Below are 24,242 nucleotides of genomic sequence, written 5' to 3' on the forward strand. Positions count from 1 at the left end.
TAAACGCCCACCTTCTTCTGCATCTGATTGGTCAGCTTCTGGAGGCCTAACGAGCACAAATGTACTGTACTGGATCATAAATAACTTTGTGTCTGAGCTATGGAGTTTCCTGATGGACAGATAGCTTTACTTGTTGCCAAAGTAAGCATTAACTGCCGCTATATGTAGCTGCTGTTAGCTAGTTAGCACATTTAGCCATGCAGCTAGCCATGCTAACAGTTGTCTGGGGGTTCAGAGCATTGGGGGAGTGTTGGTGTTTCCGCCGTTACCACAGGAGTTTTGGACCACTGGTAGGAGGAGGTTTTCAGGACCACATTGGTGGGGGACCCAGCAGGAAGAGTCTGCTAATAGGACATAGCATAGCATAGCTAACTGAGTTAACTTGGTAATGGCAGCTAAGTTACAGTTAGCAGCAGTTAGTGATTGCTTTTGATTTTTTTCACTTAAAACTATCTGTCCATTAAACTCGAAAAATCGAGAACGTTCAGGCAGAGCAGCCGGAGGACATCAAGTATCTTCAGAAAATATTTTATTCATAAAATATGATCCAGATGAGAGTCCAGGTCAGACCTGCTATAAATCGCACAAAAAGATGGATGGGTGCATCCCTATGACCAATAAAGGAACCTGCAACAAGGTGATGTCAGCTCATATCGACAGTAAAACAAAGTGTTGGAAACGTTGCATTCACAGCAGACTGAAACCTGAGCTTTTTCACTCACAGGGATTACTTTCACAGATTTCCACTTCAATATTTGGAACTTTGGCCACGTATAATATGAACATCCAATATTGTCACATTATTGACATGACAGAAAATAAGAGAATGCAATATGTCCCCTTTAAATTATGCTGAAGATAAAGTACCAGAGGAAGTCTTCTTGATTGTTAAAGCAGAGCAACATTATACTTTCAGCATTAAATATGTACAAATATTAGCTGCATTCATGTGACATTATAGAAAAAAATAGAATTTTTGAGTGACAAATGGAGGAATTTTCCTCTTCAAATACATGCTCAAATGATTTTCAGTGTCATATCATAGTTTAAAATCCAAATATATAAAATGTAAAGTGGCTCCAGTGTAAATGATCTCCATAATGCTGTTCTTGTAATTGTTGGCCTTTCTGCTTTTCTCCATTTGGCTTAATAACCTTCACACATAAAGGAACTCAGTGATAATGTAAAAGGTGTAAAAACATAAGCAGAGCGTTGCTATAACTTGGGATCGTTTGCAGCTTGAGCGGGTGCACCGTTAAAACCCATCTGTCTGCACACAAACACAGCGCTGGCCCATCTGTGTTCCCTTTTGCTATCAGAGACCTTGGGAGCATTCAAGGTTAATGCCCCCTTATTAGGCACAGCCATCAGACCCTGGAATGGCTTCCCCTTAATGCATGAGGTCTGCATGTTAAGGAATGCCTTACACTGGTTAAGTAGAGGTTTGCCATTATGCATCTGTCCTCCATTTATCCTTTATTAATAATGGGAAGGCTGCTGCAGGCTTTCTCACACGCTGACGAGTGGAACCAAATACACTTACAGTATAATGGGCTGGATTTTTTTTTCAAAGCTGTTTACAGCTGAAAAGAAAGTAAAGAGGAAATTTCCAAATCCCTTTGGGTGAACACAGCAAGAACACCATTTCCATTCACTGATACACAATGCATGCTGGAAAAAAAAAAAGTTAATTGATGAGTAGGTTGCATGCCTGACTGAATACCGTGTTTTGTTAGCTTAGGATGGTAGATTTAGAGAGAAACACTGGTAAAAAGCAAACAGAAACAAACAGATAGGAATAAGAGGCAGCAAGTAAAATTAAAAGATGCATTAAGTAATAAAAAAACAGAACATTCCCTCATATTTCTTTGCTCTCTGGGTGGTTATAAAATAGAAGGTGCACAAGCTTGTGCAGATAAAAAAACTTTAATATCTTTTGTATCAAAGTGCCATTTAAAGCATATTGTGGTTGTTGTTAGTGTTAGAACAGGTGTTGGTCAGTAACACATTACTTAGTAACATATTTCAGTAATGTGATTACCTTTTTTGATACTTTTATTTTGGTGAAATAGGGTGAAGGCAGGGTTATAAAAAGACAAAAGTGGTTTGTGCTCCACCTGCTTAATAGTTCAGGCACCTAAGAAACAATCACATGACCGAAATTTGGACGTCGGTAGGAAGCTACCAAATTTAGTGATGTGTGATTTTCCCACTACTGCAGCTACTGTTAGCATACAGCTAGCTACTTACAGTCTGTGGTAGTGATGCAGAGAGCAGTGTGTTTGACTGAGTTGCCAGTTCGGTATGCCACCAAAACTTTCGAAAAGTATGGGAGTAAAAAAAAAAAGGAAAAAAAAAAAGGTATCGGTATTGCTTTAAAGGGACAGTTCATCCCAAAATAAAAATATACATATTTTTCCTCTGACCTGTAGCACTGTTTATCCATCTAGATTGTTCTGGTGTGAGCTGCAGAGTTCATACCAAGTGCTGTTTAGTCCTATTATATTGGAGAGAAGGCAGATGTCTCCACAGCCAGTATCACCAAAATTCTGAAATTCGCACCAAAAACATATAGATGGATAAACAGCACTACAGGCCAGGGAAAATATGTATTTTTGATTTGGACTGTGAGGTGTCCGTTGTAATTGCTTTGTACTTAGTTGAACAATACTTTAAGCAACAGTTATATGAAAAATGGAAACAAAAAGCTGGAGTGATCAGTTACACTCTTCTTGCCAATCATGTCATAAAGTAGTGACTGTCCTCCCCAGTTACGCTGTCAGAAAGTGGGTTTCAGTAGCTTCTAGACAATCCCACAAGAATTTTGATTGATGCATAGCGAGGAGTAAATTTTTGAAATAACTTGCCCAACACCGTACACGGCACAGCAAACACATACTCTTCATTTTCCCTGTCACCATTCGGAAAAAACATGGGGTGATTTGCTCACACTGTGAAAATCATTCTTGTTTACTTGTGAAAAGAACAGCAACATTTAAATTGCTCTCGGTTTTTCCCGGGGAAACAGATTGATTGTGTTTTGTAGCTGCTTATAAAGTTTGCAACAAAGATGTCAACCTCGCATTCATAAAAGCCATCTCTTTTACAAATGCCAGTGTCTTCTGCAGTAAAGCAGTGACATTTAAGTAGCGGAATAGATGAATGAAAAGACTTTTTTTTTTTTTCTTCCGCCCCGTCTCCGCTTACACACACGCGCTCACAAACCAGTGCTGCCTGACAGTGATTTCCCACATCCTTCATCCAAATACCCTCCAATTTGTTCCCTGCAGCGACACCCTACAATCTGCAGGCAATGATACCCTGCAATGTCACATCTTCAGACAATATCTCAATCATGCTGGATGTCAGACCAAGTGAACCAACGGTGCTCTCCCGTTCTTTAGCAGCTGCTGTTAAAACGCCCTTGAACAACCTCCAGCCGCTCCACTGGAGCAGCACAACGGCTGGCAGTGGAAGACTGGGGTTTTTTACCGGGCAGCTCCCAGCCAGCGACCGGGCCGCAGGTTTTTCCGGACAGCTCCCAAATGTGTGTAACCGTGCGACTGTGAGGCAGAACATGTGATCTATCAGCCCTTCGCAGATAAATAGAAAAAAAAAAATTTGAGTGAAAGGTTTTTCCCTCTGGTGCAAGCCGCTTCAAAATAGCTTACCGACCCCCACCCCCTTCACATTCGCCTAAATCCATTATCCATTTCTGATGTCTTGGCAGGAGCCGGGGAGGTAGTCCATCTTCAAACAGCCACGCTGAAGGCAAAGTGGAATCTTAAGGTGTTTGTTTCAACAGGGTCAGCCAAACTTGACCTGGAGGATAATACAGTGGCACAGTGAAGAGGAAGAGTAGCGTTTTTACTCATGCAGACAAGAAGTAGGCTGCCGGAGGCCTGAGGCTTCTTGTGTTTGGTTCCACTGAAAGATACATTGGTTTGAAGGAGAGGACTGGTATAAAAATGAATGATTTTATGTTCCAGCATCTCAGAGTTGTTTTTATCGCTACACGTTTACTGCCACACAACAATGTTCACAACATTTTACGGTCAACTGGCTCCTCCGGTGAGGAAAGCTCTGCTAACGAATAAAAATGAGTTTCCACAGTGAGAAAAAACTAGAGTCACATTATCTTGTCAGAGGTTTTATCATAATAAATAGATAATATAACAGTTATAGGGTGACACAGTGGTGGATTTTCGCTCCTGTCCTTTCTCGCTCCCACAAAAATACTCCTGTGCCTTCCCAGTCTCGGAGGAATGACTCCCATTCCATCCTGTTCCTGTCAATCCACAATCCACACATGAGATTACATGTTTTTATATATATAAGAAAGTGACCTATTGTGATTCCCACTCCTGCCGCTCCCATTGACTTTTTTTTCTCATCCCTTCCCAGTCCCATGATAAATAGTGAAATTGGCTCCTATCCTGCGGGAATCCCACGGAAATCCTGTATTCCACAGGGTTACCAAAACAGTGTCAGCCTCTAATACCAATATGTCATCATTATAACATAGTTTTGGACAGACAGACTGGTACCACTCAATAATTAAGAGCCACAATAGATTTCAATCAATGCATTTTATGTGTATCGCATAAGAAAAGGGTTAAGGAAACAGCAAAATTTTGCAAAAAAGTTTTTAAGCTTGCTTGACTTAGATTTTGCCTTTTTCGAGGCAAACTTTAATACGCGTAATGGGAGATAGAAATACCTTTTCCAAATTAAAGTTCTGAAGTAGCGAACACTTAACTCACATGACTGATCAGCTGTTTCCGCTTCAAGAGAAGAAGAAAAAGAGGAAGAAATTGTTTCTGCTGTCTGCATCAACTGTCACAACTTGCCTAACTGAAAAAGAAAAAAGAAAAAATTCTGAAGACTTTATCTCTCATTGATGGTCAAGGTGTTTTTGCTCCATCTTCTTCTTCTTCATCTTGGGCATGACTTCCCAGTGAAGTCCTGTCTGGAGTCACTGGGGCTAAGCTAGCTGTTGACGGTCAGTAAATACCTCCAAACTGTAGGTTAGTAGATAGCTAGTTCTATTCTAATTTCTACCTCTACACATTTTAAACACTGCATTTAGAATTGAGGTGGCAAAATGTTAATCAAATTTGATAGTTCATTTTAAAGGTTTCTGGGATATTGATGTGTGTGTCAGTTCTGCTCTTATATTTCAACATATCCTTGTACTTAAACGACAGAACTGGTCAATCCAGTGACTTCCAAAACTACATATACAATTATTAGAAAGTAGGCTACCAGCAACATGCGGCTGTCAGTATCTGGTGCAAGTTAAGTGGCATTAGTCAAGTGACGTTAAGCACAAACCCCGGTCTCCTGGGTGAATGTCCTGTGTGTTTTTTTGACCCATTCATCCATTTCTGTCACAGTGACCGGACAGAAAACTTGCACAAGACCAGAGTCATTCACACACTAGACTTCATAATAACACTCATACAAGCCCTTATTCAAGACTCTGACTTGGAACCTTATTTGACTTGACTCTGCATTCACATTTCACCTTTATTCATCCTTAAAGCTGTTCGCTGAGCCAGTGGAAGGACTTACTTCCTGATAAATCTTTTAGCGAATAGGCTGAATTTATTCATTTTAAGTCTGAGCATTGTTGAACCCAGGAAATATTAACTTTTGATGGTATAGCTCTAAATTATGATACAGCCATATGCATTGTAACGTTTGACATCCGTAGTTATTGCTTTCCCAATTTCATGTATAGGTCTTTTGATTTGGTAAACCCAATAAGTTATCTATAGTCCCATTTTCTCCGCTGGCAGGTAGAAGCTGCATGTTACACGTGTAGCCAATGATGCAGTTAAAAGTACAATAGATCAAAAATTACATTTTTTGAATTATTCAACAAGTGGAATTAAAAAAAGGATGCCCCTTGTACTATTGAACTATTCTCAGCCCTAGCATACATGTGCTTATACAGTCAGGACACAAGCAAACCCACACAGATTTGCGCACTCACTGACACAGACAATAATTATTTAAGGCACTGGACAGATTTGCATAATCAAGTTGAGATTGTGAAATAAGCCTCACAGCCAGTGTAGATCTGTGGATGTAGCGTAGATGCAGGCTGTCAGCCTCTGTTTTATTCCATTCTGAACTGTCTTGGATGCTGGTGTTGAGCTTCATGTTCAATGTGTTAGCAGGATTAACCCAGTGACACTTCAGAGACCAGAATAATAACACCTCTTAGTTCTCTGAAAAGAATGTGTGTGTCTGTGTGTGTGACTTGCTGAGCGTGAATGGTGCTTTTATATAACTGTATGACTGTGCATAACTTACATAAAGAATATTAAAACCACCTACAGTAACACTTACATTTAAGGTACTTGTAATACACATTAATTAACAGGTAATAAGGTCCTCATAAAATGCTTATTAACAGTAACATGTGTTAATAAGACTATATAAGTGTTCTAGTGTAATAACCTATTTCTTTACTAAACTTATTGTTCCTTTAAGATTTCTATGTACTTTATTATGCATTTATTAGCAATTGATTATGCACTTATTAACAGTTAAGATCCAGCACCCCCAAAATGCATATTTAAGTGTCAACAATGTTTATTCATGTTTAATTAATCCTTTATTATAGTCTTATTAACAGTTATGAACACATTTTAGGGGTGCCAGATCTTAAGTGTGAATAGTGCTTTTTAATGTTGATTAACTTTTATTATGCACTTAATAACAGTTAACCATAACTTTTTTTTTAAAGATCTGGAAACCAGAAAATCATAGTAAGTATGTATACATTTTAATAAAGCAACAAAAGCTTCGTAAAGGTTTAACAATGACATAATAGGTAAGTTAAACTGAATAAATGTGATTGTAATGCTATCTCATAAGGCTTTTATCAAAATTCTTAAGCAGTCTATGAACTGTTAACAAGTCTCTTATAAGTACTTACAAATATCATATAATCTCACAATTACATGTTTATTATTATTACATCTTCTAAAAGCCTTTTTTTCCTATTAACTAGCTCTTATTAGAAGCACTTTAATGTGAAGTGTTACCTTAAAAATATACACAAACAGTGATTTCTGAAGAAAGACAAGCTATAACCAGACTGTTAGTGGACAACAAAGACATTAGGCTGGCTGGTGTGATCCTCTCTCTGGCCTTCACACCTCCTCTCTTTAACTATTTTTATATTTCTCTCAGCCTTATACGTCAACACAGGGCTTTTATACCTCCTCACCAACCTTGAACGAGAAGGAAAACGGTGCTTCTAGTTGAGATTGATCTTCTTTATGACTCGGTGGAGGCTGCAGGTACGGCACTGAAACGTTTCTTTTTCATGTTACGATCACCCACAAGAGTCCTATAAGCTTGCACCCTCATGGCATTACTTCCCCCGACATGTTGTGCCTGTGCACATATTGGTTTCCCAAACAGAAATGATTCCCATTTCTCACTTAGGCGATGGGTTTGAGAAGCAACGCCAGGGGATGTGTTTGAGATGTTGAGTGTAAATCTGTCACATACGTTTGGATTTGTGTATGTGATAGCGCGTCAGGCTTCACTAGGTTGCACTCAGCTGAAGCCATGCCAGTGCAAAGTAGGTTGTCTTTTGTGGGTTTTAGGAGCACAAACTTACAATTCCTCAGCTTAGAAAGCCAGACTTACCCCAGAGCGATTCCTGACATGGAGGGAATTGTGCTGTCATTTGGTCTATTTGTACGCCACTGAAAGCTGGAGCTCAGTGATTCAAGCTGAGAATTAGAATGAGAGCTGTTAGTACATGGTGACCTGTGGCTCATCAAGTTGACTGACATAACCTGACAGCAACCAAGAGTAGACCACTCTTATTCCTCAGGGAGCAGTAGTGTTGCTTAGGTAAAGTTACTATTTTTATGTGATTATACAGTAACATCTTTCAATTTCTTATGCTGCTGGCAATTTTTTTTTTTCTAGAAAAATTAGACGGTGAAATCCCCTATTATCAGTTTGGCAACTTAAAGTGGTAGAATAATAAGCAAAGTGAGAAATTTAAAGTCACATTGGTTTTGTAAAAGAGTACAACTTGGCAATGTGCTTAACATTATCTGACTCATGATGGGCAGTTTAAATTTAAATTTATGCAGCAGAACCAGAAATCATTTCTTTTTATATTCCACACATTTTTCATCCTTGTCAAAACCTGGTGCCTACATTGCCCAAAATGCAACTCGACTGCTGACAGTTGGGATGTAGGATCAAGTTTATTTTTCCAGTAGCGTCTAGACCTCGTGCCGATAAGTGGGCTATGGAGGTCCAGTAAGCTCATGTTTTTCTAACTCAGCAACCCTTCAGACCTAGCCACTGACTCAAGTGACATCACTCAAGGCAGTTATCGGACTTTGCGCAACTCCCTTGGGAGCCAGAAAAAGTCTATCTCAAATATGCAGTAGAACTGATGTTCCTTTTTAATAAAAAGTTCATCAGACTCAAGTCCTGATCTGATGAGTCTAGACCAGACAAAATCAAAAAGACTTTCAACTTCACTTGACATCTGTGATTTGTGACTTACGCAATTTGATTTGTCTGTATGATGTAATCATCATCATCGGAGGGATAGTCTGTTTGGGCATGTTAAAATTATGTTGTGGTCAAGGTAAGGGTTACTTATGGTTAAAAACTGATTCAACTTCTTTGCTCAAGTAAAGGTAGAAAAGTACTCAACATGCTCAAAATGTAAGAGTAAGGATGCTCTGGTGGCTCAGTTGGTAGAGCATGAGTCCTGTGTACAGAGGCCAAGGTTGTTATTTCTCAGCATTGGCTTTGGGTTTGATTCCCGCCTGTGGCCCTGTGCTGCATGTTTTTTTGCCCTATTCTCTCCCCCATTTCCTCTTTATTTAATGCTGTCCTGTCAATAAAGGCCAAAAAAGCTGAAAAAATGTATTTTCTCTGTGTTATTGTCCCGTCCACTTAAGTTGAAATCAGTCTTGATGATGGGGAGGCAGCTCATAGTCATCCAAAATAAAAATAATCAATGATTCCACTTAAATGCATTTAAACTAAAGTAACACGCCTGTTTTGGAAATGTGAGCAGTAGAAAGTACAGGTATTTGTGTTAAAATGTCAAGAGTGAAAGTAAAAAGTTGTCAAAAATATTAACACTCATGTAAAGTACCGGTACCTGAAAAATCTACTTATCTTGTTGGATTATAACAATTGCAAACAGGGCAATGTTCTGCCTGATGTATTTTGTGTCTGTTCATACCCACTGCTTGGATTTTTTGATGAACAGGCCCTCAGCTTATTAATTAAACACTGGTATCTGATTGATACTTGGTTTCTGGAGACATTATACAAATTCTGGTATTTGAATTCAATCAGAACTGAAAATAGTGGAGTGTGAAAATGCAAATGCATGTATGTATAACCAGGTTTACTAAATTACATAAATAATTTTCTAATATAAAGTATTTACTTTTAATTAAACAAATATGAAGAAGATATACATTGTGATAGGCATCTATATGATTGTATAGACGTCTTTACTGTATGGGCTGTACTGTGAAAAGCCTGAACTTTTCCTCCCACTGCTTTCCTCCCTCAAACAGCTCTATCAGCATCTATTAATGTTCTCTATATAAACGCACCAACCATATTTTCCATTTGGAGCGTGATGTTCTAAAAATATGATACTCAAATTCAGGTCAGCACTTGATCCATGTCTGAAAAAACGTCAGTCAGGTCAGTTTATGCGGCAACGCTGATGGAGAGGTTACTGAGTTTGCACGCTGTAACTGCTGTGATGTAAATGTAAAAGCAAGTTTTATGCATCGAATGGAAGTGACAAAAGTAAAATGAATGGCGTCATAAAAAGGCTCACAAAGCATGATCTAAGCATTCATTTGCTGCATTATGTGAAGTACTGTACATGTTTTATATTGGGGAAAATATCCTGTCACCACCTCAACAGTATCTCTGACTGTACGTTTCTCACAGACCAAAATCATATGTTCTTTTTTTCCTCATTATGCATGACAAAACTCAGCAAAGCCTACGCCTTTATCTGCAGAGATAAATGCAACTTTAATTACTGTGTTAATAATAAATAGTTCAGTGTATGGTTGCTTATGGATTTATGAGTTCAGCTCAAGTTAAGTACAGACAGCGCTGTCGTCCTCTTGAAGGATTTTCGACTAATTATGGAAGATGTGTCTGGACAAACTGCGAGTCTTTAGGGGATTATGGGCTAATCTGAAAACAAAAAGCGTACTTTATCAAGAAGTAAATGTAATTAGAGTCCATCGTAATGAAGCACTTCACTACTGAGTGAAAAAGAGCAGTTTTCTATTTCTTTCCCCTTTTCTACCTGATTCTTTATGACAGCAGTAACAGATGCAAGTGAGTGACAATCAGAGACTCTTACAAGTCATTTTTTGCAAGTTATGTGTCAAGTTTTTGGTCTTCTTAGAACACTGTGTACGCAAGGAGCGCTTTTTGGGGTGGGTACACTGACACTGAGGCCAGCTGTTTATGACTGTCAGTTGTCTGTCAATGTAAGTTTAAGTCCACGACAAACAGGGTTTACTTCCTGTTTCCAGTAGGTGGTGCTATAACTATAGCTACTAATTGTCATGTAGATATCTCCTGGATGGTGTTCATTCGAGATGCCACAACTTCCTGTTTCATGGTGGAACACCAAATTTAACGGCACACTGCAGAAACGCAATTCAACAAAACCTCCCAGACTTCACAATATAGCTTCACCGAGAATGTAAGGCTCTTCTGACCTGATCTGAGGTGATGCTGAACCAGCTGGTGCAGCATGTTAAAGTATAAAACATGACATTTCCTCTTGCCACTGTGTGACGCAATAACTGCGACTGAGTATTTTCATATAGATGTCTTCAGGCCATTTACCCCTAAGTTACATCAACTTTCAGTCTTATGGCATATCATCAATATTTGCCACCACACCATGAACACACTGGTCAAGAAAAAAAACGTCTCTAGATGGGATACAACAATTTTGACAACAATTTGGTTAATTTTGTAGAAGGAGTTTGTTAAAATACAGCCCATGGAAATGTCAAAAATGCTGTAAAAACTGATTGCAAATTTAAAATGATTTGTTGTTGGGTTTTTAGATAAGGGTTCAGGAGACTTTCTACATCTGTATATGATACATGTCCCTACCAATTTTAGTACATGTAGGTGAAATGCACTGATGCGGATACTACATGTGTAATATTTCACCATGACTGACAGGTGTGCTGAGTTTCATTCTCCTTTGTGCACATTTAGGCCTTCAAAAATGCAATTATTTCAAAGAAAAACTAATAATTTCTTCACTTTCAATAGGGTCCTTGCACCAAGCTTGGTGTTTGAGCCCTTCTACTACTTCTGCTACTACTACTACTTCAGCTTTTGAGGACAAGTCGAAGTCGCAATCTTGAATCTGTAGTGTGTAACATTCACTCTGTCTCCACTGGGTTCAAAAGTACCCCAGATCGGCCTTACCTGCCCTGAAGATAGGGGCATTTTCTTCACATTTAACCTTCAGTCTCCCAACAGTGTTTGGGTCCTATATTTTCATTATCACATATAAAATCTGAATTCACACATTCACTTAAAGATTTATACTCTAAGTAAGTTAAGTGTTTTTAAATGAGGCAGTGTTCTAAGAGATCAATCAATCCACTGAGCAGTGACGGATCTTACTTGAAAAAGTCATTCAAGTCTACTTTTTATTGCAGACGATCTATAGAGACTGCCAAACATAAAACCCTCCCTGCTAACTATTGTGTGAGCAGAGTCAGCCATGTATGATGGATGGCGCCTTTAATGTGCTACAGACACTTTGAAGTGATGGAGATAGCAGCTTACTCGACAGCTCTGGACCCTCTGTTTTCCGCTCCGTCTCTCCCAGCCGGCGTCACTGCAGAATAAAAGGGGTAGAGCGCTGCCGCATTCGCCTGAAGACATCCCAACTCCAACCTTATTGTCTGTCATGTTTGCGACTGAATTAAAGGCACAGAGGAAGAAGGACGATTATTGAAGTTGTTGTAGCAAGAAATCTTGTGGGATTTAATGAGAGGATCTTCACTAAGATGTAACTGACAGACAGAGGCACTGCACGGGGAAAAAAAACAAAAAAAAACAGGGGCATCGTAAGAGAAAGGAGCTGTTCCAGACACTGATGTTCACTGCTACATATGACAGGCAGTTGTAAACCCATCAATTCTAATTCCAGCTGTGACAGAGACACTGTGACAGTGAGTATATGCAAGGGTTAGAGCTGAGCTGTGTACATGTTTTTGACAGAATATTTCAATTATACACCGTATCCAATGTAGACGTGAAATTGCAAATTAAAATTATGTTTAAGTGAAAAGTTTTGACAATGCATACTGATAAGAATGTCAGAATGATAGAGTGTATGTGCAGTCAATACAGTTACTAATTACCTGTTCAAACATGTAGGTAGTAGCATAATTCAAGTATCACAATGTTAAAGTAATGTAACTTGATTACTTTTTGCTACTTTTGGATTAATTCAATATAAAATACAATGAAATTGTTTTGCTGAATGTAGTGTTTTTAGGGCTGCAACTAATGATTATTTTCATCATCCATTAATCGGTCGATTTCTCAATTAATTGATTAGTTGTTTGGTCCATGAAATGTCAGAAAATGGTGAAAAATTTTAATCAAAGCTCAAGATGACGTACTCAAATGTCTTGTTTTGTCCTCAACTCATAAATGTACAGTGTACTGACAGGATAGAAAAGAAACCTAAATTTAAAAAGTGATGCAAAACAATTAATCCATTAATTAATCATGTCCCTCCATGTTTGGACTTAAGCGACAAGTCTTTCCTGTAATGATTACTTTTGTTATTGAATAAACTTATTTTCTCCATTAATCAATTAGTTATTTTGTCCATAAAATGTCAAAAAAGGTGAAAAATATTGATCAGTGTTTCCCAAATTCCAAGACAACGTCCTCAAATGTCTTGTTTTGTCCACAACCCAAAGACACTCAGTTTGCTGTCAGAGAAGTGTCAAGAAACCAGGAAATCAGAGAATTTGGACATTTCTTTCTTTATTTAACAGTGACTCAAAATGATCAATGATAGATTAATCGTTGCAGCCCCAGGCATTTTATGTTCATTGTCCATCTGTTCCTTCCTCTGTTGTGGCAATTTATTTATTTATTGATTTAAAGACAAAAAAAAGGCATAATGTAATTGTAATTAGCATTTTTTGAAATCAGATTACATAGTCCCATTACATGTAATCTGAGTTCACAACCACAGAGTGTATAAGAGAAGTGGACGAACCTTTCGTGTCTGTGGCATTTACACATTAGCTTCACTTTCCAAAGTAACATCAGGGGGCAATTCCACTGGTTGCAACTGTATGGAACAGCTTCCTAATGAGTCTATGGTCTCAATCACTATTTGAGGGTGTGACTGACAAATGACTACCACAGTCTATAGCCATATTTCCACTACGTACTACGGCTCAACAGGTGCTTTGTAAGCTTGTCAGTGAAGAAAAGCTGCAGCTTCTCATAGCCACTGTACATTTACTGCCAGTTTACGACTACACTGCTCACCTTTTCCTCTGGACATCTGGCATTCATCATCACTCTTGCTCTCTTTCCCTCAAGCTCTCCTTCTCGTCTTATCAGACGATAAAACAACGTGAAGGGATATCTTGATATGTCTGCACTTCATCAGCAGACCATAGTATTGTTTTATGAGCTGGAATTGAATAAATACGAAAGTGTCGCCACTATTGATGGCTGTTTAGCCATTTGAAAGAGCCAGTTTGTGCGAGATGTGTCTTGTAGTGCAACCAATCACTGGTCTGCAGTGTTTTCACATCACTCTTTATGATTGGCTCAGCTTGTGTGGAACCAAAATGATACCAGGTACCAAGTACTGTCCCAACTGGAAAATCCCCCCCAAAAAAGCGAGTCAAATTGAGAGTTGGACCATACCATGCAGTGGAAATGCAGCTCATATTCACAGCCTATATTTAGTTTGGGGTTTTGAGTTATCTTAATGGCTGTTTATGGCAACAAGTCTTTCAAATTAAATGACAAAATACGTTATTTTTAAAATAAATATTATTAAATATTTTCCCCAAAATGGATGTGTGCACGGACAGTTGCTGTAATAACTTTTCGTTGAGGTTACAATAATAAACGTGGTTAAAGTTATGCAATGATAGCCCATCCATCCATTCATCCATCCATCCATCTATCTGCTGTACCCACTTATCCTTCAGAGGTGGTGGCAGCCAGTCCCAGCGGACATTTGCCAAGAGGAGCAGTACACCCTTGAAAGGTCACAAGTCAATCACAAGGCAGAGCAATCATGGTCAGGCTTTAAAAAAAACACATGCTAGTTGAAAAGTGGAAAAGCCCAACCTCTGCCCTACAAGAACTTCAGATCAAGGTCACCTGACTCCTTTCTTTGCTCCAATCATGCTGTAGTGACTGACCTCAGGGTTCGTCACTTCAACATATGTCATTTTGAGAAGTCAGGGGATCGCCAAAGTCATTAGGATACATGCACTGGGGTCTTGGAATGCCTGCACAAAATCTCAGAGCAATCCATCCAGTAGTTGGGTTTCGTTTTAGACCAAAGAGTTGGACTGGCTGACTGACATTGTCCTACCTAGAGCCAAACCACCAGCTTTGGCCAGAACCAAAAGGCAGTTTAACACTTTGATTGACTTCACTCTCCACTCCACACTCCACTGTATGGAGCAGTTTGGGCTCTTCAAATCCCAGCTCTGACTTTTTAATACCCCTCGTCCTTGTCGGGAGTTAAATGAACAGGCCTCAGCCAGCCAGTCGCTTAGCTGTCGTCTCTGCTTGATGATGTCATGAATCACTAACTCGGCGCAGAGATGGAGATTTCGGGGCCGCGCGGTCACCCATTATGGAAAACAACCCCCCCGGCCTCTTTATCTGATAGATTTTGAGTGAGCCAAATTGTCCATAAATTTTGGACATGGAGTCATAAATGTCAGGAAAAGGGAGGAAAACAGACAGACAAATTCCTCCAGCGTGATGGCAGTGCTAATGATTACTATACTGAGGGGGTGAGAGGAGAGCGATAGAGAGAGGCTAGGACGGAATAATGCTAAGGGAGTGTTAAAGGCAGATTGAGAGAGCAGGAGTGGACGATTTGAGAAGAGAACAAAAAGGATAGAGAAGTAAGGGGGAGGTAGTTGGGTGCATGAAGAATGAAGGTGAGTGTGTGTGTGTGTGTGTGCCACCGTGTGTGTGAGTTCATCACTGATGGAGGGAAAAAAGGAAGGGAGATGAAGAAAGATGCAGGACAGAGGGAAGGAAGGAGAGTGTGTTGAGGCGTACCAAGGCATTGATCTTACTGGCTAATGGTCGGACTCACTGCATGTCTCTGAGCTCTGGAAAAATACTTAACTCACATGGGATCGTCTAATGAGCTGACTCTATTAATAAGAGGGCTTTGGATGAGGTAACACGCCATCTTGGAAGCCATATTGGAATGTGTCAGACAACAGTAGCTGATAACAGGTTGTGCTTCAGTATTTACAGAGCTGACATTCTGTTCTGTTTTTAACCGAGGGCTTGTTTTTGATCAATTTAGCTTTTAAAATGATGCCAGTTTGATTGCCAAATGATTAATCTTAATTTCCTCCCAACAAAAAAAACAATGCTTGGAAATTATTAGTTGTTGCTTGATGTCAGAACATTTTATTTACCTGCGAGCGTCTCGTACTACAGAAGGATTTGGCAAGATATTCCTGAGCAGCTCAGTGTTTCTGGCCTGCTGTCGACCATCTTGGTTTTGAGAAAACTGTGGCCAGACAGAGATGGTCTGTAAGCCACTAGCATGCCACTTTTTCCACGTTTCACCGGTCATACCTATGCATTTTAAAGTTTTTTGCATGTCATTTTTGAGTTTTGGACATGGTAACAATCGTCAGTTGTCTTTCACCTCATAGTCAGTGTTGACATTTGGTTTTACAAGGGACATGAACTGCGATCTCTTGAGAGAGGGAGCGTGAAATAAAAGGCCATCTCTTCATATGTACAGAGTAAATGGCGTGAAATGACACAAGAGAAGCAAAAAAGGCATCGTGATTACACACAAAATGGGTGAAGACATTGCAGCGTTTTGGTGAGACCAGACTGCTGTTTCACATAATGGGAAGGAGGGTTGGAACAAACAGTTCCAGGATAAATGCTAAAAGCAAGAGGACGCACAACCAAAGCCTTTGTTCAGACTTTGAGAAGCCCTACTATAAGCCATATGAAGCATAACTATTTGTCCTCCCTAAATTTTAACATTAAAATGGGAAATTAGGACATTTAATAAGCCAATTAAGATGTTAACATCAAAATGTTGTTTGGTCATTTATCAGTCACAGAATCATCTGAACAGAGCTCACTGGTGGAGCTTTCCTGTGTGTCATCCAAATTGTGTATCCATGCACAAAGGATGCACGTAATGCATGCAGGAGCCAGTGCAGGGGCAGGGCTGAGCTCTGATAGCTGCTACGGCCCCTTGATGTGACCACAGTGTAATGGACATATCATTTCCCATAGCTGGCTATGCCTGTCTGTGGTTTTGGCAGTCAAACTCTGCTTGTTATTGAGGATTTAGAGTGACATTGTGCTATGACATTTTTTCGGCTGACTGGTCTTGACTATGGATGTATCTGTTCCCCTGGTTGTGGCTTTGGCTATTTCTGTGCCTGATGTCATTGACTTCAGTCGCAATTTCACTGTTTTCTTATAACTGTTGTCAAGGTTGAACTTAAATGGGAAAAAAATGAAATGCAAATGTAGCTAAAACTAATGCAGAAAATTAAATAGGCTAAATAAAACAGGCCATTATCAAACTTTGAATGGATATGGTGCAGTGGAAAACTGTACTAAAATTCTAATTGGAACACAAATTCAAAATTCAGATTTTCAAATTCTTACACAACTTTCCCCAAAAGTTCTCTAATGGTGATGGATATCCTGAACCTTTACAGAACATTGGTGGCATTCCCTAACTTTCCTCTTTTGGTTATGAAAGAGCTGCTGTTCAAAGTTCCTTGTATGACTTTAGCGGGATGTGCCATCATGGTTATTTTATGGTCACCTTGCAACATTACAAAGAAGACATTAGGGATGTAAACAGAGTCTTCCCATGCAGTCCCTTGTTGGTCACGTGAACATTTCATTGAGGACTCACATATGGTTTCACAGATGGGTTTAAGTTGGTCAGATGTTTCTAGAAGATCCTGAATGTTTCCTGAATCGTACCCCTATTCAAAAAACTCCTAATTGTGACTTAGTTTAAATCCAAGATTAAACAATGTAAAAGGGCGTAACAAGATGTAACAAGACAAAAACGAGGAAAAAGATATAACAAGACAAACATAACATAAAGGATGTAACAGGACAAAATGATGTAACAGATGAAAACAATGTAACAATAATTGACAAAACAAAAATGATACAAAAGGTGTTGCAAGATAAAAATGCTGAGCAGTACATAACAGGATGAAAATTATGTAAAAGGTAAAAATGACGTAGCAAGATGTAACAAGACAAAATTATGTAGGAGACATAACGAGATAAAAAATATGTAACAAAGCAAAAATGATGTATCAACAAAAAATGACATTTGTTATGTCTTTTATGTCCTTGTTGGCTTATTACAAGACATACTAAGACAAAAACAACGTAAAAAATATATAATAAGATGAAAATGATGTAGAAGACACAATTGATAGAAGAGGACATAATATGAAAACAACAAGAGGACAAGACATAAGAAAACAAAAAATATGAAGAAGACAAAACAAGATGAAATGATATAACAAGACAAAAACTGTAAAAGATATGACAAAGAAGATGTAACAAGACGAAAATGACATAAAAGACCTAAGAAGACATAACTAGACGTAACGAGACAAAAATGGGAAATGAGAAGAAAACTACGTTACAAAACAAAAACAAGATAAAAGATGTACCAGCACGAAACAAGATGAAAATGATGTAATATCAACATGCAACACCACCAAAAAGAAGGGGAGGTTTCAGTTAGCCTTGCACAGAAAGAGCCGGTAGAAATGTGCTTCAGAGTGCGACTCTTTACTTTCATACTTTAAATACTTTTCAGAGCCTGTACGTTTTCACTTCTACTTCACTACAGAATGTGTGTACTTTTGCCATACCTGGCGATATCTCCCTATGTAAGAACAGCTAAAATTGGAGAAATAGTTCATGTAGCGACTTTTTCATGGCATGTGTCGGAAAGTTTAACCTCCAAAATGGTGGCATTTGTAACCTGCGTACTTCATCTTTTCTGCACTTCAAACAGTGAGCCCATGCATTCAGCTCAGCGTAGCTTTAAATCCTTTGTGAAGATCAGTCGAGGTGACACGAACTAAGCACTAAAAACAGGCCAGCTGAGAAATGTACCCAGCAATAACAAAGTTAATGTTGCTCTGCTAATTTAGCCTCGTGTCGTCACAGAGAGAAAGAGAAAGAGAGGCTGCAGAAAGAGACGAGGGAGGCAGGAGTAACAAGAGATGTAGAGACAGACAGAGAGGAAGACGCAGAGACGGAGACCTCCAGAGAGAGACTCAGACAACCCCCGACTCGCCGGTCCAGCAGAGAAAGATCACACTGTGGGAAAGAGGCAGACATAAGCAAAGAGAAGGCTGGAGAGAGACGGAGCATTGTGTCATCTGGGATCACTGAGCACTGTAATAGGCTTGAGTCTCATCAGTTGGGCTCAGCTCAGGTCGGCTTGGCTGCAGATTTCCTCTGCTGTCTCCCTGCCAACAACAGCACATGGGAATACGATTCTCCAGCAGACCCAGAACAATCCTAGAAGGTCTCACTTAGCTGGCTTTGGGAGAAAAAGAAATAATAGGTTCAACTTTCCCAGAGGCTTCATACTGGCATAATATTTGCCCACTGGTTCATAATGGAACTACAGTGATCTCAGCAGCGGAACGCTCTTGGCAAACCCAACACAGAGTATGATCTGTGTCTTCTGTGCCGACGTTATTCTCAGAGTAATTTACTCCAACGGTGCCCGGTCTTTTTATGTAGGAAATTCTACACACTGTGGTGAAATAATAACCATTTGATTTGATTGCATTGATCGTTTTGGCTGGAACGGTAGATGTCCATGTATCTAGTATAACAGAGTAAGTTCTGTTCTGAAGGTACCCATCAGAGAAAACTTTTCTGTTTCGAAAGTTTGATTCAGAGCAGTGTGGAGCCATTCAAGCCAGGCGTATTTTCTTAAATTATAGCACAGGAGACTCTTAAATTTAAAAGTTTTCACTTGGAATAAAAGCCAAAGCTTACATAATATATAATATTAAAATAAAAGCACCTTATAGACACATAAACTATCTAAAATTGCACTAATCTCGTTGGTGTTTGCAATATTTCAACTAGAATTACAGGACAGCAACCTGCATGTACAAGTCCCTCTCAGAAAGATGACTTTAAAAAAGTTCACACATTCTTTAAAATGCTGGTACTAAAAAAGAACTCCTTTACTCAAGTAAAAGTGAAAAAGTACAGGCTCTGAAATGTAATCAAGGTTTAAAAATAAAAAGTCTAACTGAACCTCACCTTTTCTCTGTGGTCGACTGTCTGTTTAATCTTGTTGTGTCCTTTTTGTGTTGATACATCTTTTACATCATTTTTATCTCATTACATCTTTTGTGTTGTTTTTGTCTTTTTAATCTTGCTTTGTCTTTCACATCATTATCATTGTGTTACTTTTTTTTTTTTCTCTTTTACATAATTTTCATCTTGTTACTCTTTTTCATGATTTTCATCTTGTCATTTTTTTTGCCTGGCTACTTTCATTTTTCACTTTGTTTATGTTTTGTTACGTGTTTTACAATGTTTTCATCTTGTTATCTCCTTTTCTTGTTGTGTTTTGTTGCTATGCTTTACGTCTTTTTCATGACGTTACTTATTTTTTGTCTTGTTACATCTTTTACATTGTTTTTGTCTTTGGCCTTTTATGTCATTTTGGTCTTGTTCTGTCTTTTATTTTGTTTGTTTGTCTTTTTTTCCTTATTTCTTTCACACCTTTTTCATCATGTTACATCTTTTTTGTTGTTACATCTTTTACACTGTTTGTCTTTTACATTGTTTTCATCTTTTTGTATCTGTTGTGGGTAATATGCACTTATGGATACACCAAGACATTGTCTTCTCTATTTGTTATTGTTTGGTTTGAAATCAGTCTTGATGTTGGGAAGGCGGTGCACAATGATGCAAAATAAAACAATCAGTAATTCCTCTCAAATGCATTAAAATTAAATAATAAGCCTATTTTTAAAATATATGAATAGAAAAGTCTAGATATTTGTGCTCAAATGAAGAGAGTACAAGTCAAAAGTTATAAGAAAAATGAATACTCAAGCAAAGTACAGATACCTGTTCTTAAGCACAGTAACAAAGTATATGTACTTAGTTACTTTCCACCTCTGAGATACACTATGCCATTTTTGAAAAATGCAGCCAGCCCTCACCAAAAAACCTGATGACTTAGCAATTTTTTTTAACTACTCAAATTTTGCTGGTTGGTTAATAACACATGTTTCAGTTTTACCGATGGAAATCTGACTTGTTGTGAAGGCATGAAAAAAACAAACAGCACAGATAAAAACAACTCATGAAGAAACAAACAAAAGAAAGAGACAAGACTGACAAGAAAAACGGAAATGTCTCCTGTAGTCACACAATAACACAAACAAAGTGACAAATTGAAGCAGCAGCAACTCCTGTGCTCTACGGATTAAAATGACTGATTTTGCCTGTGGAGTTTGGTTGGTGAGAAAAGAGCGATACTTGGCTAAAAAAAAGCGTTTTCCTGTCGTAAAAGGCTGTGTGTCTGCAAGGCAAAGTGGTGTAAATATTCTACATATAGTGCACACTTAAACTGATGTTGATTTAGTTAGGTGAGCCTTTCTTTAGGCGGCCAAAATACGTTCTGCTGCTGACCCTGTGCACAGCAGTACGTTGCTTAGCCTCCATACTGCTGGTCCTCTCTGCCTCCTCCAACTGAGGGCGTGCTGACAGCATCTACAGTCAGTAACACACTGACTATCAATAAGTTCCTCGTAAAACCCCATATCAAATAATCTGAACTATTCCTTGAAGCGTTGTATTGAATTTATTTTGAATTTCATTTTATGTGCTTCCAAATTACACTGATTGAGCTGCTTTAATGGTTTTGACTGACATGTTGGAGGTGGCTGAGGTGATGTTAGGCGTGTGTGAAGTGATAGTCCCTCAGCAGCTGAATTCAAAGATTTATTTACATTAAATGTGGCTTTTTGTGCTGCTTGGGTTTGACACAAACTTGCTGCGACAGCTGCAGAATTTGCTGTGAATGACATCCCTAACACTTTTTTTTTTTTTGGAGCATTTGCATTTTAGAGAGAAGCACCGCAGAGAAAGTAGAGAGCCTCTCACCATTTTGCCACATGCTTTTTATTGGTCTATTCAGCGTGCGATTATGGATTTCTTCTTAACTTGTTTGGGCTTTTAAAGAAAGAATTACGACATAAATGGAAATGCCCATCTGTACGTGACACCATGCTGTCAATGGTCGATAACAAGTGCTTCTAAATGACAATGTTGCAAATGATGCGACTGTGGATACGATGAGCTTCTAATGGTGAGGTGAGTGAGCATAACTGCAGATTGAAGCACAGGTGTTTACTCTGTGGTGGCAATTCATTAGGACATAACAGCTTTGTTGTATTCTAATGACACATGAAACTCCCCCAGCTCCTCAGTCATTGTCTATGCATGTCAATGGGGAAAAAATACACTGAATGTGTTTGCAAGGCTCCAAAAGCCTGTTGCTAAAATATAAATGACCCAAAAGTGTCTAATTTTGTTTTATCCTTTCTTTCTCTGCCTTTCCTCTGTCTACTCCTGTCCCTGTCTCTGCTGACCTTCCTGCAGATGAATTCAAAGCCTTCCTGAAGCGCTTGCCCACTGACCGGTTCTTGAATGTGTCCATGATCAGCAAGTTCTGGTCGGCCGACCTGCCCCTCCAGAAGCGCTACGGCCAGCTGGAGTCCAGCACCGCTATAGTCCTGGGAAAAGCCCAGAAGATCGTGAGGAAGCTGTTCACCCTGAGCAAACGCTGCCCCAAACAGCCTCGCATCAGTCTGCCGAGAGAGAGGTAACCCGCCGGGACACATTGACAGAAAACTAACTAAATGAGCAAGGCATAATTTTTCATTACCGGGAGTTTTGGCGGCCTCTTTATGCTGATTCATTACAGCTGTAGGGTCTGTAACGGCCCAATTCAAGCGGCGCACACTGGGAAAACCCAGAGCTGTCTGTCTGGAAAGAGCTTTGAATTTAGCAAAACCCCAAAAGTTATACACGTGGGACGGCGGGAAACATGCCGGTGGGGTACACAGTTGCTCCTTTAAAGCATATCCCAAATCCAAAACATGTATTTGTCGACTGCTGGAATTGTAATTTCAGCTGTTTCAGCTTTGGGCCGTCTCTGCTGTCAACAGATTGAACAGCAGTAAATATGTCTGACTGTGTAAAACTGCTGGGCTTTATGAACAAGCTGGGAGGTTTTTACTTTCAAAATGTATTCTGATGCAGTTCCTAATTACCTGTTAAAAATGTAGTCAGTGACGTAATCCAAGTCTCACAATATTAAAGTAATATAACTTGATTACTTTCCCTTACTTTTGGATTACCTACATATGTAAAATATGGTGTAGTTAATCAAAAGATTGTTTTCTTAATTGATCGATTTGTTGTTTGGTCAATGAAGTGTCAGAAAATGGCAAAAAATGTCCTCAAATGTCTTGTTTTGTCCACAACTCAAAAATATTCAGTTTATTGTCAGAGAGGAGTAAAGAAACCAGAAAATATGCACATAAGAAACTGAAATCAGAGAAGTTTGACTTTTTTGTTTGAATGACTCAAAACAATGACTTGATTAATTAATCTTGTCACATTCTTGTCAATTGAAAAAAATGGGTCTAAATCTTTTTTTCACAACATATTTCATACATAATTCTTCCTGTAGTTATTATTCTTATTATCAGTTTATCTGTCAATTAATCAATTAGTTACTTGGTCCATAAAATATCAGAAAATGTTGAAAAGTGTTGATCAGTCCAAGATGACGTCCTCAAATGTCTTGTTTTGTCCACAACTTGGCTTACTGTCAGAGAGGAGTAAAGAAATCAGAAAATATTCACATTTAAGAAGCTGAAATCAGAGAGTTTAGATTTTCCTTTATTAAAGAAATGACTTGATTGATTTACTGATTGATAGAATTGGCAACTGTGTGTGCACCGTGCGTGGTATCATATCATTCTTTATATTAAAATTGTAATCCTGCTAATAATCCCCATTTTTAATAAATGTATCTGTAATCTGATTCCATATTTTTTATCTGTAACTGTAATGGAATGTCATACACATACATTATCCTGTTACATGTAATCTGTTACTTCCCAAGCCTGATTATGTGTAGGAGCAACATTCTGTAGACGGATGAACTCTGAGTGTACCTGAATGCATCATCTGTATCAATAACCCTCAACACTCCCAGATGGAGCATCAATAATGTATTTGAGCCCTGCAAAAGCAATAATCCGCAGTATTTTATATACTGTAATGACTCAAACAGATATTGAAAGATTTTACATTTGTACACGTCTTCCTTTGGGATGTAAACAAATATGAATCCATTATTCAGACATGCACACACAGTGCACTCTGAGCAGCTGCAAAAAAAAAAAAAAAAAACATATAAATTTTGCAGTGATATTGAGCAGTGCAGAATAAAGCAGGACCATTACTCAACAGGTCATTTCTGCCTGGTGCCTTCTGATGAGCAGACGTTAGGGACTGTCTCAAAAGTGCTAATGCTCCATGGGAGCTTTTCATACATTTATCAGTAGCTTTCTTGTTATTTTAATACACATATCTGACCAAGTTTAGATGCATATAGGCCCACTTCCTTTACGTGTACAACAACCAGTTTTGAAAGACAAATTAGATTTTATTTAGACCCACTTTAAAACTTTTTTTTGTTCTTTTATTTGAAGGTGAGGTGCAAACAAAAGCCTCTTACCACCAGTGAAAGAAAAAAATATCCCCATGGTTAGGCATAATTACAAGATACAAAAGTCATAATTATTAGATAAAAAAAGTCATTATTATGAGAGAAG

At 38.7% G+C, this 24,242-nt stretch overlaps 1 protein-coding gene across 1 annotated transcript in view; it reads left to right on the plus strand.

The window, feature by feature from the left end:
• Nucleotides 1–24,242, plus strand: part of brinp2 (bone morphogenetic protein/retinoic acid inducible neural-specific 2) — a 345,188-nt gene that overhangs the window by 308,096 nt on the left and 12,850 nt on the right. Inside the window, exon 7 of the mRNA XM_084732412.1 lies at nucleotides 21,994–22,216. Coding sequence (XP_084588538.1) covers nucleotides 21,994–22,216 — 223 coding nt within the window. The remainder of the gene's footprint in view (nucleotides 1–21,993; nucleotides 22,217–24,242) is intronic.

This window comes from Lutjanus erythropterus, chromosome 12 (genome assembly GCF_056507025.1).
Source record: "Lutjanus erythropterus isolate fLutEry1 chromosome 12, fLutEry1.hap2, whole genome shotgun sequence".
Taxonomy (NCBI): domain Eukaryota; kingdom Metazoa; phylum Chordata; class Actinopteri; order Lutjaniformes; family Lutjanidae; genus Lutjanus; species Lutjanus erythropterus.